We start from the raw sequence: 15,663 nt of genomic DNA, 5'->3' as shown, positions 1-15,663 counted from the left end.
CCCTCATTCTTGTGGCCTGCTTGACGTGTTGATACATGAATGTCTCCAAGATGAGGTTTACAAATCTGCCTGTCCAGGTGTGTGGCCACCTGTTATTGCCTGCATTCACCATATCAGCTCAGTGGTTCTCTATGGTGAACACAAATTTTGATACTTATATATAATGTGTGCCATTTGGGTGATAGAGGCAGTGTCGTCTGCATGACTTGTCATGCTGTGTAGAGTGGCCACTATGGTCTTTGGGCACCATACCAGCTTAGTTGTACAGTTATGGTGAATAAAACATGCAGATACTTGAATATAATGTGTGTGTGTGTGTGTGTGTGTGTAGTGTAATAACACCACGAACAGTATTGTTGGGCGAGAAATGTTAACGTGTCTGGCTTTGAACCAGTGAGGGAGGCAGCAGCTAGCCGACTGTGTGTGTGTAGGGACGTCTCTTATTGCCTGAACTCACCATACCAGCTTAGTTGTACAGTTATGGTGAACAAAACATGTACATACTTATATATAACATCTATATTCAGTATAGTGAATAAAAACAAAAACACTATGGTGGGAGGATAATGTTGACAAGTGAGGTGCTGTTGAGGGAGGGAGTGGCGGTGAGTGGCTGGCTGGCTGGTGTGAGGCGGCCACTCCTCGTTGCTTTTTGAGTCACCATCTCAAATTAGTGGTTCGTTATGATGAACAAAATATGCAGATACTTATATATGTGTGTATATAATGTAATAACTGCAAAACTATTTGTTTATTGTTTTATGAACATAACAATTGAATCACTAATATGCACACCATATTTTTGAATATAGCGATGATTCATACATTTTATTATATAAATATATCACACTACACACAATTGAATAATATTACTGAAAAAAAAATGTCAGAGACATTGAAATAATTAGGTAATAATATCTTTGTGGCAACTCCTGCCTGACATCTGGGATGGAGCAGACCTCCTCCGACACTTGTTCTGTCAATGCCTTTTTTTTTTGACAGACTTCCCACCCTATTGCGGCCAAAATATGCCACCTACGATTTTATTATTATTTTTCCCGTGATCAGGGAACACAAATGAACACTTTTATAAGATGATTTTTTTGTTTACTTCTTGTGCCGGTGCATGTTGTAGGCTATAACTGCAAGAGCAGCCCAGGGGCTAATGAATACAAATGTTGACAGGTAGAGCCTAGCTGCCTTCCCCTCACCACTGACACCATCATTTATTATGAATTCTTCATTTTGACTATGGAATATGATGGAGCCATGTGTTACAAACAACTGAAATGGTAGCAATTTGTCAGCTAATTTGGTGAAAAGCCGCGAGTGAGTGAAGCATCGAGGCGGCAGCGGTGCCAGCCACGCATTGACGAATAGCTGATAACTCAGGCCAGAGCTCACTACTGACATCACCTGACACCACTATCATTCCCTGCCTTCCTTGACCACTTCCACCACCTGTCTCCACTGAAACCACTATCACTCCCTACCAACTTCCACCACTGACACCACTTGCCTTCCCTGACACCACTATCACTCCCTGCATTCCTCTGACCATCATAAACATACATGATGTTCATACAGTGTTCTCTGTACCTATGGTACCCCTCTTCACTAGTTCTATTCTCCATTTTCTTCCACATCATTCACTCCAATATGTTGTTATTTTTCTGTGGAGATTTGGGACCTGCCCAATTCCATGTATTTTCCATACACTGTATACATTATTGATCTCTCTCTCGTCTCCTTTCTAGGGAGTACATTTGGAGAACTTTGAGACAATCCCAATAATTTAGGTGCTTATCATGTCTATGTTTGCCGTATATGTTCTCTGAAATCCCTCCAGTTCAGCAATCTCTCCCACTATAAAGGGGCGAGTGAGTACTGAGCAGTACTCACAATGGGACAACACAAGTGATATGAAGAGTACAATCATTGTGATGGGATCCCCGTATTTGAAAGTTCTCATAATCCATCCAATCATTTTTCTGGCTGACGCAATATTTGCTTGTTATGCTTCCTAAACATTAGGTAGTCAGACATTGTTATTACCAGATCCTTTACTTGCCACTTTCCTACTATGGGGATGGGAAGATTTGTGTTTTGTACCCTGGATTTTGTTTAAGGTCCTCATTTTTTACCATACCTGAGTACCTGGAATCTATCACTATTAAACATGTTATTTTCTGCTGCCCAATCGAAAACTTTATTAATATCTGCTTGTAGTTTTTCAATGTCTTCAGCAGATATAATTTTCATGCTGATTTTTGTATTGTCTGCAAAGGATGACACGAAGCTGTGACTTATACTTTTGTCTATATCTGATATGAGAATAAGGAAAAGCAGCGGTGCAAGGACTGTACCCTGAGGTACAGAGCTTTTAACTGAGCTTGGACTCAATTTTATTTGGTTGACTGTTACTCTGTTCTGTTCAACAGAAAATTTAATATCCACAATCTTACTTCACCAGTTATTGCCATCAACTTCATATTATTTTGTGTGTTATTACTCCATGGTCACATTTATCAAATGCCTTTGTGAAGTTCGTGCATAGCCTCAGCGATTTTGTCATAGTGGTCAAGTAGCTACGAGAGGCATGATCTTCCTGCTCTAAGTCCATGTTGCCCAGTTATTACATCCTTATTTGCATCATACAGGTAAAACCCAGACAATAATTGTTTAAATTGTCAAAAAACAATAACCGCATTACTCCCTGAATCGACAGATGAAGAGAACTGCTGTCTAAGGCGTAACAATAAATTGTACTAGTTTTATCATCAAACTGATGAAATAGTACACATCTTGAGGTTCTCTCGAGATGATTTCAGGGCTTAGTGTCCCCGCGGCCCGGTCCTTGACCAGGCCTCCACCCCCAGGAAGCAGCCCGTATCAGCTGTCTAACTCCCAGGTACCTATTTACTGCTAGGTAACAGGAGCATCAGAGTGAAAGAAACATTTTGCCCATTTGTCTCCGCCTCCACCGGGGATCGAACCCGGAACCTCAGGACTACGAATCCGAAGTGTTGTCCACCCAGCTGTCAGACTGTCAGACATGTACATGCACAGATCAAACAAGATACTATGACATGAAAATTAAAAGAAATGTAATTCTAAAAGATGACAATTAAGATTACTAACTCTTGAGTTGGTACGGGGTCCTCCAGGAAGTATGGGTCCTGCATTGCTTGCTCGGAGGTAATTCGTTTAGTTGGATCCATTGTCAATAGCTTCTGCAACTGTCAGTTGAAGAAGTTACATTAGAGCAGTGCATATATATATATGTATATTAACAATTTCAAGAGCATAATATATTTAAATTAAGATTTTATATGTCATTCACAATATTAATTGAAACATCACGGTCACCCTGGCACCAAACATCTTGCTCCAAGTTATATGTACACGCATTGAACAACTTAAAGAGTTTCTTCATTTTTTATTGGTATGGCCTAATTTATTTCAAGTGCGGTGATGCATTGGGCTGTCAATGTTGTTTGTATCAGTGAACTTGTAGAACATAAGTACACATATATTTGTCATTAATTTACACAATATTATATTCTTTAAACAAAAAGACTCTTTTTGCTGTTATTGCACTACATATATACACAAACATTTTATATGTGCAACAACAATCACAAAAACAATGATCCAAGTATGTGGAAAAACACCAAGTATGATCCAAAAAGATCCAAGTATGTGGAAAAACCCCAAGTATGATCCAAAAAGATCCAAGTATGTGGAAAACCCCCAAGTATGATCCAAAAAGATCCAAGTATGTGGAAAAACCCCCAAGTATGATCCAAAAAGATCCAAGTATGTGGAAAAACCCCCAAGTATGATCCAAAAAGATCCAAGTATGTGGAAAAACCCCAAGTATGATCCAAAAAGATCCAAGTATGTGGAAAAAACCCCAAGTATGATCCAAAAAGATCCAAGTATGTGGAAAAACCCCAAGTATGATCCAAAAAGATCCAAGTATGTGGAAAATGTGAAGAATAGAGAATGCTAAATGCGTTTCCGGCTCAATTTGCCTTCATCAGAGCACATTAGAGTGAATAGTTTTCTCTGATGAAGGCGAATCGAGCCAAAAATATGTTTAACATTCTCTATTTTTTCACATGTGATTTTTCCGCACATACATACATACATACATACATACATACATACATACATACATACATACATACATACATATACATATATACATATGGCAGGAAAGCTAGCGAAATGGTACACAGACAAAGCAACAAAATCATTAGAGGAAGGGGGGGGTGTAAAGAACAAAGGGAACAGGAACATGTTCCTGAAAATAGTATATACCAACATAGATGGATTGAGAAAAAATATTGCAGTTGAAGGATATAATTCAGCTCAAGGTCCCAGATACTGTCGCATTAACAGACCAAACTTGAAAAACATATTTTAAATGAGGTCCTTTTCCCAAGGGGCTACTCAGTTTGGAGACGTGACGGGAAAACTAGGAAGGGGGGGGGGGGAGGAGTGACTGTGCTGGTAAAAGAACACCCGAAGGTAAAAGAGTTAATAATTGAAAACCCTCAATATGTGACAGTGGCATTACAGGTCTGGAATCAGGATAAACTGATAATTGTAAATGCCTACAGCCCACCAGCAAGCAAACACATGGATAAAGGAAGAACTGGATGACAAACGAGAGGGCCTCATAATGGTCATGATAGAGATTATGGTAAGAGCTGACAAAGATAAATCCCGATTGTTGGTACTGGGGGACTTCAACTTTAAGGCAATGGACTGGGAGGCCTACGCGGCAAGAACAGAGGACATTTGGACAGGCAGATTTGTAAACCTCATCTTGGAGACATTCATGTATCAACATGTCATGCAGGCCACAAGAATGAGGGAAGGGGACGAACAAATCCATAAGGGCCGTGACGAGGATTCGAACCTGCGTCCCAGAGCATCCCAGACGCTGCCTTAATCGATTGAGCTACGACATGGTCAAGAGGAGTTGAAACCGAAGTTCTACTGGATCCTGCAGCCTCTCCGAGGCACAAACCAGGGTTTTACACAACTCCCCCATGCACTCGAGATATGTCAATAGGCCGTTCTCCCTCTTCGCCCTTACTTCATTACACACAGAAATCACAATTGCGTGATGCATCAAATGAACAAATCCACAATGGCCATGACGAGGATTCGAACCTGCATCCGAGAGCATCCCAGATGCTGCCTTAATCGACTGAGCTACGACCTGGTCAAAGATGTTGAAACGAAGTTCTACTGAACTTACTGGATCCTGCAGCCTCTCCGAGGCACAAACCAGGGTTTTACACAACTCCCCCATGCACTCGAGATATGTCAATAGGCCGTTCTCCCTCTTCGCCCTTACTTCATTACACACAGAAATCACAATTGCGTGATGCATCAAATGAACAAATCCACAATGGCCATGACGAGGATTCGAACCTGCATCCGAGAGCATCCCAGATGCTGCCTTAATCGACTGAGCTACGACCTGGTCAAAGATGTTGAAACGAAGTTCTACTGAACTTACTGGATCCTGCAGCCTCTCCGAGGCACAAACCAGGGTTTTACACAACTCCCCACCCCCCCATGCACTCAAGCTATGTCAATAGGCCATTCTCCCTCTTCGCCCTTACTTCATTACACACAGAAATCACAATTGCGTGATGCATCAAATGAACAAATCCACAAGGGCCGTGAGGAGGATTTGAACCTGCATCCGAGTTAACATGTTGAGTACGTTGAGTCAGTTGTCATCGAGTCAACATCCATCACAAGTGGAGTACCACAGGGTTCAGTTCTTGCACCGGTAATGTTCATTCTCTACATAAACGATCTACCAGTTGAAATATAGAATTATATGAACATTTTTGCTGATCATGCTAAGATAATAGGGAAGATAAGAAACTTAGATGATTATCATGCATTTCAAGAAGACCTGGACAAAACAAGTAAATGGAGCACCACTTGGCAAATAGTATTTAATGTGAATAAATGACATCTTATGGAATGTGGAATTGGATAACATAGACCCAACACAACCTATAAATTTTGTGAGAAATCTTTAAAGAATTCTGACAAAGAGATCTAGGGGTGGTTCTAGATAGAAAACTGTCACCTGAGACCACATTAAGAACATTGTGCGAGGAGCCTGTGCTACACTTTCTAACTTCGAGAATTGCTTTTAAATACACTTATGGAGAAATACTAAAGAAATTATTCACAACTTTTGTTAGACCAAAGCTAGAATATGCAGCAGTTGTATGGTGCCCATATCTTAAGAAGCACATCAACAAACTGGAAAAGGTGCAAAGACATGCCACTAAGTGGCTCCCAGAACTGAAGGACAAGAGCTACGAGTCGAGGTTAGAGGCATTAAATATGCAAAAACTAGAAGATAGAAGAAAAAGAGGCGATGTGATCACTAAGTACAAAATAGTAACAGGAATCGATAAAATTGATAGGGAAGAATTCCCGAGACCCGGAACTTCAAAAAATAAGGGGTCATAGATTTAAATTAATGAAACAAAGCTGCCAGAGATGTGCAAAAAAATTCACTTTTGTAAACAGAGTGGTAGACAGTTGGAACAAGTTAGGGGAGAAGGTGGTGGAGGCCAAGACTGTCAGTAATTTTAAAGCGTTATATGACAGAGTGCTGGGGAGACAGGACACCACGAACGTAGCTCTCATCCTGTAACTACACTTAGGTAATTACACACATACACACTTACACACACACACTTACACCCATATATGTATATATACATATATATAATGAACAAATCCACAAGTGACTATGTGGTGGTACAGTTGACTAAGACGCGTCTGGGAACATCTCGTTCAAATCCTCATCAAGGCCCTTGTGGATTTGTTCATTTGATGTATCACACTACTGTGATTTCTGTGTGTATATATACAGTGTGGTAAAACACAGCATAGCACCACATACTACTTGCAGTCGACACCATCAGATTACTCCACCTGATGCAGTAAAATTCCTTTAATATACAGTACTGTACTACACATCACTAACTATAGCCACAACTCTGCTATTCTCTGAGTCCTGTTAATCTTGAATATGAATCACTTTCAGAGGAGATCCAGGACTTGGTCAAATTTCATGTCTTGTGGACTTTAATGGTTGAAAGGAGATTCCTGACTGCCAGATTTTCAGTCCTTGTGGACTGAAAATCTGTAGACGAGTTTACTGACTGCCTTTTGTCAGTCATTGTAGACTCTGAGTTTTAAGAAGCGTTTTTTTCGACTGTGTCATTTACCAGTTCAGTTGGGACTTTGTTTTTCTGAAGGCAAAGTGATAGTTCACCGACTTGTGTCTTCTGATGTTCATGCCGAGACCTCACCCCCACTCTGGCTATGTAACGTCACCACCCACCATGTCCACAACCTACCAGCCAGTCTTAAGCTGTTTAGTGGACCCATGTTATTAAGTTATCTTTGCTTAGTGACATCTAACTGCCGTGACTTGTGCCTTGTGTTAACTTACCTGATTATTTTTCCTTTGTTGTGGATATGTAAATATTGTGTAATTAAGCGGTGACATTTACATAAGTTAGCCCCAGTAAACTGGTGGGGTTTACTTAGACTTTCACTCAACCCTATACAGTTTGAACTTACATATTTGAGGCCAGGAGGTTCACTGATTTATAGGGAAAGTTCTACACCACGAGCCTTGCTTGGGGATCATGACATTATATAAGTTTTCAAATGACATACTACTGAATAATATTAATGGAAAAACTAGAGGAAAAAAAAACAAATCGGAAACATTGAGAATGTGTAAACATCTAAAAACATCTTTGCGGCAACTCCTACCCCATGGCAGGACTGGTCATGGGTGAATTCTGCATCAATGCTCATGACTTACTAGATTTCCAGGATTAACTACAGCCAAAGTCGCATTGCTTTTTGCTTTACCTGTGATCAGGGAATGCATTTTAACAAGAATGTAACAACTCTTGTATATATCTCAAAAAAAAAAAAAAAAAAAACAATATCAGAAAGGAAAAAAATTGTTTGGAATGATGCACCTGTACTCACGTAATTGTGTTTGCGGGGGTTGAGCTCTGGCTCTTTGGTCCCGCCTCTCAACTGTCAATCAACTGGTGTACAGGTTCCTGAGCCTACTGGGCTCTATCATATCTACACTTGAAACTGTGTATGGAGTCAGCCTCCACCACATCACTGCCTAATGCATTCCACCTGTTAACTACTCTGACACTGTAAAAGTTCTTGAAAAAGTTCTTTCTAACGTCCCTGTGGCTCATGTGGGTGCTCAGTTTCCACCTGTGTCCCCTTGTTCGCGTACCACCTGTGTCCCCTTGTTCGCTTACCACCTGTGTCCCCTTGTTCGCGTACCACCTGTGTCCCCTTGTTCGCGTACCACCTGTGTCCCCTTGTTCGCGTACCACCTGTGTCCCTTTGTTCGCGTACCACCTGTGTCCCCTTGTTCGCGTACCACCTGTGTCCCCTTGTTCGCGTACCACCTGTGTCCCCTTGTTCGCGTACCACCAGTGTCCCCTTGTTCGCGTACCACCAGTGTCCCCTTGTTCGCGTACCACCTGTGTCCCCTTGTTCGCGTACCACCTGTGTCCCCTTGTTCGCTTACCACCTGTGTCCCCTTGTTCGCGTACCACCTGTGTCCCCTTGTTCGCGTACCACCTGTGTCCCCTTGTTCGCGTACCACCTGTGTCCCCTTGTTCGCGTACCACCTGTGTCCCCTTGTTCGCGTACCACCTGTGTCCCCTTGTTCGCTTACCACCAGTGTCCCCTTGTTCGCGTACCACCTGTGTCCCCTTGTTCGCTTACCACCTGTGTCCCCTTGTTCGCGTACCACCTGTGTCCCCTTGTTCGCGTACCACCTGTGTCCCCTTGTTCGTTTACCACCTGTGTCCCCTTGTTCGCGTACCACCAGTGTCCCCTTGTTCGCGTACCACCTGTGTCCCCTTGTTCGCTTACCACCTGTGTCCCCTTGTTCGCTTACCACCAGTGTCCCCTTGTTCGCTTACCACCAGTGTCCCCTTGTTCGCGTACCACCTGTGTCCCCTTGTTCGCGTACCACCTGTGTCCCCTTGTTCGCGTACCACCAGTGTCCCCTTGTTCGCTTACCACCAGTGTCCCCTTGTTCGCGTACCACCTGTGTCCCCTTGTTCGCGTACCACCTGTGTCCCCTTGTTCGCGTACCACCTGTGTCCCCTTGTTCGCGTACCACCTGTGTTAAACAGTTTATCTTTATCTACCCTTTAAATTCCTCTGAGAATTTTGTAGGTAGTGATCACGTGTGTGTTGCATCATGTAAACAAGTGCCCAGCCCAAGGGTTAAGACCATTCCAACACCTTGAATGGACTTTAGTTGGTAAGAAAATAACGTAAAGTAAACTCACCAACATGAATGCTTTGCCGTCAGGTTTGATCTTGTGTCTATCCATATATTTAACAAGAGAACAATTGGAGTAACTGTAACAAGAGAAAAGTAAATTAACTCAAATACCATTAATACCTGTAATGATGCACCAAGATAACACTCAAACCTCCTTCAAACATACACACACACACACTGTACAATGTGCTAATACAGTCAATCAATGTTGCTTCAAATACAGTGAATCAATGTTGCTTCAAATACAGTGAATCAATGTTGCTTCAAATACAGTGAACCAATGTTGCTTCAAATACAGTGAATCAATGTTCCTTCAAATACAGTGAATCAAGGTTGCTTCAAATACAGTGAATCAATGTTCCTTCAAGTACAGTGAATCAATGTTCCTTCAAATACAGTGAATTAATGTTCATTCAAAATACATACAGAAAAATATAATTCCCAAACCAAAATGACAGTACAGTACAAGACCATTAACGTACAGGAGTAAATACTAGAGGAAGCAATAATTACATGGTGTAAAGAATATAGGGAGTACAAGCTGAAGGGGCGTGATGAGCACAGACTCATGTTATGTACAGTGTGACTGGGCATAGGGCATTATTGGTTGTCTTCGTGATGGTTGTAGTAGTGGTGGTGGTGGTTATAGGTTATCTTGAGATGATTTCGGGGCTTAGTGTCCCCGCTGCCCGGTCCTCGACCAGGCCTCTATCCCCAGGGAGCAGCCCATGACAGCTGACTAACTCCCAGGTACCTATTTTACTGCTACGTAACAGGGGCATTAGGGTTAAAGAAACTCTGCCCGTTGTTTCTCGCAGGTGCCCGGGATCGAACCCGGGACCACAGGATCAAGCGTTCAGTGTTCTGTCCGCTCAGCCAACCGGTGGTGGTGGTGAAGGAGGCTGTAGAGGTGACAGTGGGGATTAGTTGGTGGTGATGGCAGAGAGGAAGAGCACAACAAATTAGATTAGAAATTGTAATGTGAAGTTTTAACTCCAGCAAAAGTGACATTTATGCTATGGCCATAAGAAAATCTTCGACAAAAATAGAGAGGCATCTTCATCTGACCTAGATATTGCCCCCCCCCCCCCATACACTGACATGAGCTGCCACCTACAAGCAAAGTTAGTAACCAATAAGGCTCAGTCATATGACTGCAGTCAACACTCACTTTCTTTGACCTGCAATTCAGGTTGGAGGTGAATTGCAGGGACTGAATTGCAATCCCATCACAAGAAAAGAGCAATTGGCTTCTTTCATTAATACAAAAGATTATTGTTGTGTGTATTTGTGTGGGTGATTAAATATGTATGTAAATGTATATATAAAAGTTTGTGAGGGTACCACCTTTGGTGCCAATGTGGGGACCCATAGCCTCGGAGAAGAAAATAAAAAGTATTCAGAGGAGACCTTGTGGTTTCTCACTGAACACTAATATTATCTTCTCCAACCACCCCCATTCTTTTGTATGTACTGTACACATATATATTTACTTTATTTGAACTTTGTTATGTATATATGTATATAATGTATATATGTATACGTATATATATGTACATGTATGTATGAGTATGTGTACAAGTATATATAACATTAATAATTTTGTAACTAGCATCAAAAGATTGTTATTTGCTTAGCTAAACGAACTAGAGGGTTCAGTTCCTGAACCGATTATGTGCCTCTGTAATCCTTTACACCACCGCCCACGGCATGGGTATGGAGCGCATAATAAAGAAACTGAATTCACTAATACACCAAATACCTCTTTAACCTTATCATTCCTCCTATTTCCTGCACACCTGTGCCCTCAACAAAGTCCAGAAGTGTTCAATGTAATGAAATGGCTTAGTGTAGTGGGGTAATGAAGTAGCTCCCTCATGCTACGTCCTGGAAACAATCGAGCCTTGATCAACACGCCACAACTCTGCTAAGGTAGCACTGTTGGGCAAAGTAAATATATATTTATTTGGATCTCTGTTTTGGATCACGGTCCACAACACAGCATCGGAATTAGTGAGTCGAGACACTTTATGATGAGTTTCGGTGGTCTGGGCCTGCATCCCTCACTTGTTGCCCTGCAACCTATGGAAAATCTGGTTCCAAGCTACAAATGGACGACTTACAAATACCAATGAATTAAGAAAGTTGGTGTTGCCTATATAGGGGTTAGTTTCAATGTTTACCTCAGAGTTCATGTTTCTTAACTCCAAATATTTAATGATTTACATATGGTATTTAAACTTGCTTTTTTTTTTTAACGATTTAGAGGGCTAAACAAAATTAAGAATTAGTCAAACGAGAAAATCATTTGAGGCAACGAGGCGACTTGAACCAGCACCTCAGTGATTCCCAGACGCTTGCCTAACCAACTCGGCCACGATAAAACAAATGCCAGTGAACCCAGAACTCTACTGAATTCCCTAGGAAGGTCTGGAGGCCCCAACTGATGCCACCACCAGAATTACACGACTGGCCCACCTACACTCTGGTCTGTGGGTAACGGTATGCTCAATCTTATGAACACAAACAAAATCATAATGGCATGACGTATCAATGAGAAAATTATTTGAAGCAATGAGGTGAGGAGAGGTGATGAAGGGAAGGTGGTGGAGGGAAAGTGATGGAGGGGAGGTGATGGAGGGGAGGTGATGGAGGGGAGGTGATGGAGGGTGATGGAGTAACTTTAACCACAAGGTTAAGTACACCATTACCCACAGGCCAGAGTGTAGGCGGTGCCAATCGCAAAAATCTAGTTGTGGCACCAGTTGGCCTTCCCAGCGAAATCAGTAGAGCTCCGGGTTGACTGAATTTTGTCCTATCGTTGTTAAGGCAAGTGTCTGGGAATCACCAAAATGCTGGCTCAAGTCACCTCATTGATATAGCATGCCACTGTGATTTCTTTGTGCTCAATTAGTCATATTTTAAATTTCCAGTGATACCAAACAAATGACTTTACAATTATATTTGTTCAAGATAGCGCTTACAAAATAAATGCTATACAATACAATAATTTAAGAATGGTTCAAACCAACAAAAATGTACATTTTGAATTATACAGAGTAAAGATAAGCAAGACTAAGTAAAAGTGCAGAGGCTTCCTTAAATGTCTTCAAAACAGTAGATATCTAGGCACTAGGGATATCTAATATACATGACCATACTGTAAGGTATCCCTACTAGAGATAACTAACATCTGTATGATTATACACACAGAAATCACACTAACGTGTTGTATATCAATGACTTAGTTTAGTTCATTTATTATGCACCCCATACCCATCTTGTGGGCGGTAGTGGAAAGGGTTACAGAGGCACATAATAGGCTCAGGGACTGAACCCATTATGTGCCTTTGTAACCCTTTCCACTACTGCCCACAAGATGGGTATGGGGTGCATAATAAATGAACTAAACTATATCAGTGAGATAATCAATTGGGTACCCAAAGCTGGAGCGTACAATGACAGACTACTTTACAAACACCAAAGAAGTTGGGAGCCGTATGCAACACCTGAACTGTTTTCAGAAGAAGCCTCCAGACTTCCTCTCAATTCAATAGAATACAAGGCTGTATAACTTATACCAAGTCGTGGTACAGGGGTAAGGTGCATGGCTGGGTGTTTCTTGAGCTATGGTTCGAGTCACCTCATTGTTCCAATTGAATTTTTGTATACTGTACACAGTATCATAAGGGATCCCTTATCCCGGCCGAGTGGGCAGCACGCTGGACTTGTGATCCTGTGGTCCCGGGTTCCATCCCGAGTGCCGGCGAGAAACAATGGGCAGAGTTTTTTTCACCCTATGCCCCTGTTACCTAGCAGTAAAATAGGTACCTGGGTGTTAGTTAGCTGTCACGGGCTGCTTCCTGGGGGTGGAGGCCTGGTCGAGGATCCGGCCGCGGGGACACTAAAAAGCCCCAAAATCATCTCAAGATAACCTACTAGGGATCACTAATAACACACGACAATACCATAAGGGATCCCTACTGGAGATAAAGGTATAACTAATATATACGTGACAATACCACAATGTGTGTCTGCTGAAGGATGCCTAACAAGCCTGGAAAATGAAAACAATTCATGTTATGTTTCTTGCATTAATAAGTTGTAATAACAGAAAATGGCAAAGAAAAGCTGTCGGTTATCTTACTTGTTCTTCTTGAAGTCTTTCATTAATGTACCGTGCTCTGGCATTTTCTTGATGTCAACCCAGTCCTTTTCTTGTGGGAAGCCCATAACATTAAAGATTCTGAGGAAAGATAAGTTCATATTATTCTTTAAAATCATTATACTGTACCAATAAAGAACTAGATTTTAATCAGAAACAATGCAAATTGACTGTTTCTACTAAAATTAACATTACATACGAGCTAGAATGCCCATAAGTGAGATGGCAGGAGATCCAAGGTGCACGAGATGTTGAACAAGTATGTGACACTGGCATAACATGTTCCTGACTTGTCTCCCCTGACCTCGAGGATGTCTCCCACTCGGCAATACACCCAAATACCACAGAGCTACTGACTCCTGACAAATAGCTATTATTTGAATCACATTTTGAATTGCCTGTATGTGCTCCAGTTCACTCAAGCTACTGATCATGATATGAGGGTGCATGCAGCAGCTGCGTTGCATGCTAGGTTTAGGTTGCTGCATCGTGCTAGGTTAGTTGCTTCCCCAGATGCCCCATTTTGGTTTTAGGGACCCGGACTTGGGGGGTGGGAATCGCTTCAGCTCTGGTTCCATCCTTCCCCCCCCCCCCCCCCCCTTCCTTGTCCTTCTTCTTCTGTTGTCCATCCGGTTCCTCTCCCTTTGCCTCCGGCTCCGAAGTGTCTGAGGGTTTCGGAGTCAGGGCAGGGTTTAGTTGGTGTTGAGACTCGGGCAGTCTCAGGGGAGTCCCCTTCCAGGGAGAAAATTTAATTTTCAAGTTGTCACTCGCATTACCACACAGTACAAGAGTTAGCCTATCTTTCATAGGCTTGTGTCCGGGAAATGACTTCTCCTCCTGGGTAATGTATGTCCTCTTTCAATCTTTTCCAGAATAGTCCTGTCTCATCACAATTAAACATTTATTGTGGTAGGTATCCCTCACTGTCTACAAAATATTTAAATTCGGCAGCAAATCTTTCAGCCGCTGGTTTGTCTGAGCTGGCAGCCTTCCCATGCCTCACAACACTATGCATACCACTTCTTTTTCTAAATTTCTCAAACCAACCCCTGCTTGCCTTAAACTCTTTCATATCTGCATCACTTGTTCCAGGGGTATTCTTTAAAAGGTCTTCATGCAATTGCCTTGCTTTTTCACAAATGAAACGCTATCACTTGCTAACTCCTTGTTGTATATCCAAATTAATAACTTTTCAACGTCCTCAATTGTTTGTGTTTTGTTTTGTGATTGTTAATATGCCTTTTGCCACTTTAGCACTCAATGTCCATTTTCTTAGCAATTACTGTACAGTGCATATCGCTGACATTTGTTGTACTGCCTAGCTAGTTCAACAACCTGTGTACCAATTTTCATGTTTACGAATAATCTCTTGTTTTCCTATATGTCATTCTCACATGTGTTTTCTTAGGTTGAACCTTACCACTGACTTTCTTGGGACCCATGGTGTGATATGTAATAATTACTTTTATGTTCAAACCCAAAATAAGCCGAAGAACAATTAAAGTCTTGACAAAGACTTCAAGGGCGATCGTCACTAAGCGGGAGGCACTGGTAAACTGAAGCGTGGGAGACCGTGCCACCAGGAACCCCATGCTAGGTCGCCCATATGCGTATCAACAAACTACGTTACCAGAGGAAAAGCTCGTAAGCCGATTCACGTTTTAGGAAGAAATTGGGATCATAACCCAAAATGTTTGTACATAGGGGCATTCGTAAACCGAAGTGGCACTAACTTCTTTTGCAGCTAAACAAATACAGAACTGGGTTTCAGTTCCAGAGTCCATTATGCATCTAACCATTCTGCTACTACTCACTGAATGCCATGTATTGAATAATAAATTACCTACAATTAAAGTAAGTAAACCATGTGGCAAGAATGAGGCAGGTGACCGAGGCAATGGCTGCCAGATATCTCACGCTTCCTCACTTAGTTACTGTTTACCACAAACACGGTAGTAAAGAATATCCCTCTCACCAGTTTTGTTGTAACTAAATGCAAATTTAATGAAAGTTAAATTTTACTCTAATACAAAACACTGCTTTTTGCTATTGACAGTTTCAAAAGGACACTGTGCATAGCTTATTTCAATAG

General features: G+C 41.9%; 1 protein-coding gene across 4 annotated transcripts in view; it reads right to left on the bottom strand.

Annotated features, from left to right (window-relative positions):
• Cdk8 (cyclin-dependent kinase 8) overlaps positions 1–15,663 on the bottom strand; it is an 83,178-nt gene that overhangs the window by 40,308 nt on the left and 27,207 nt on the right. For all 4 annotated transcript variants that reach the window (XM_069306545.1, XM_069306544.1, XM_045758188.2 and 1 more), the window contains exons 7-9: positions 13,554–13,652; positions 9,411–9,483; positions 3,142–3,239 (exon numbers count right to left, since the gene is read on the bottom strand). In XM_069306545.1, coding sequence (XP_069162646.1) covers positions 3,142–3,239; positions 9,411–9,483; positions 13,554–13,652 — 270 coding nt within the window. The remainder of the gene's footprint in view (positions 1–3,141; positions 3,240–9,410; positions 9,484–13,553; positions 13,653–15,663) is intronic.

Source organism: Procambarus clarkii, chromosome 58, assembly GCF_040958095.1.
Source record: "Procambarus clarkii isolate CNS0578487 chromosome 58, FALCON_Pclarkii_2.0, whole genome shotgun sequence".
Lineage (NCBI taxonomy): Eukaryota > Metazoa > Arthropoda > Malacostraca > Decapoda > Cambaridae > Procambarus > Procambarus clarkii.
Note: the sequence above shows the minus strand (reverse complement) of the source record. Positions and strands in the feature narration are given on the sequence as shown.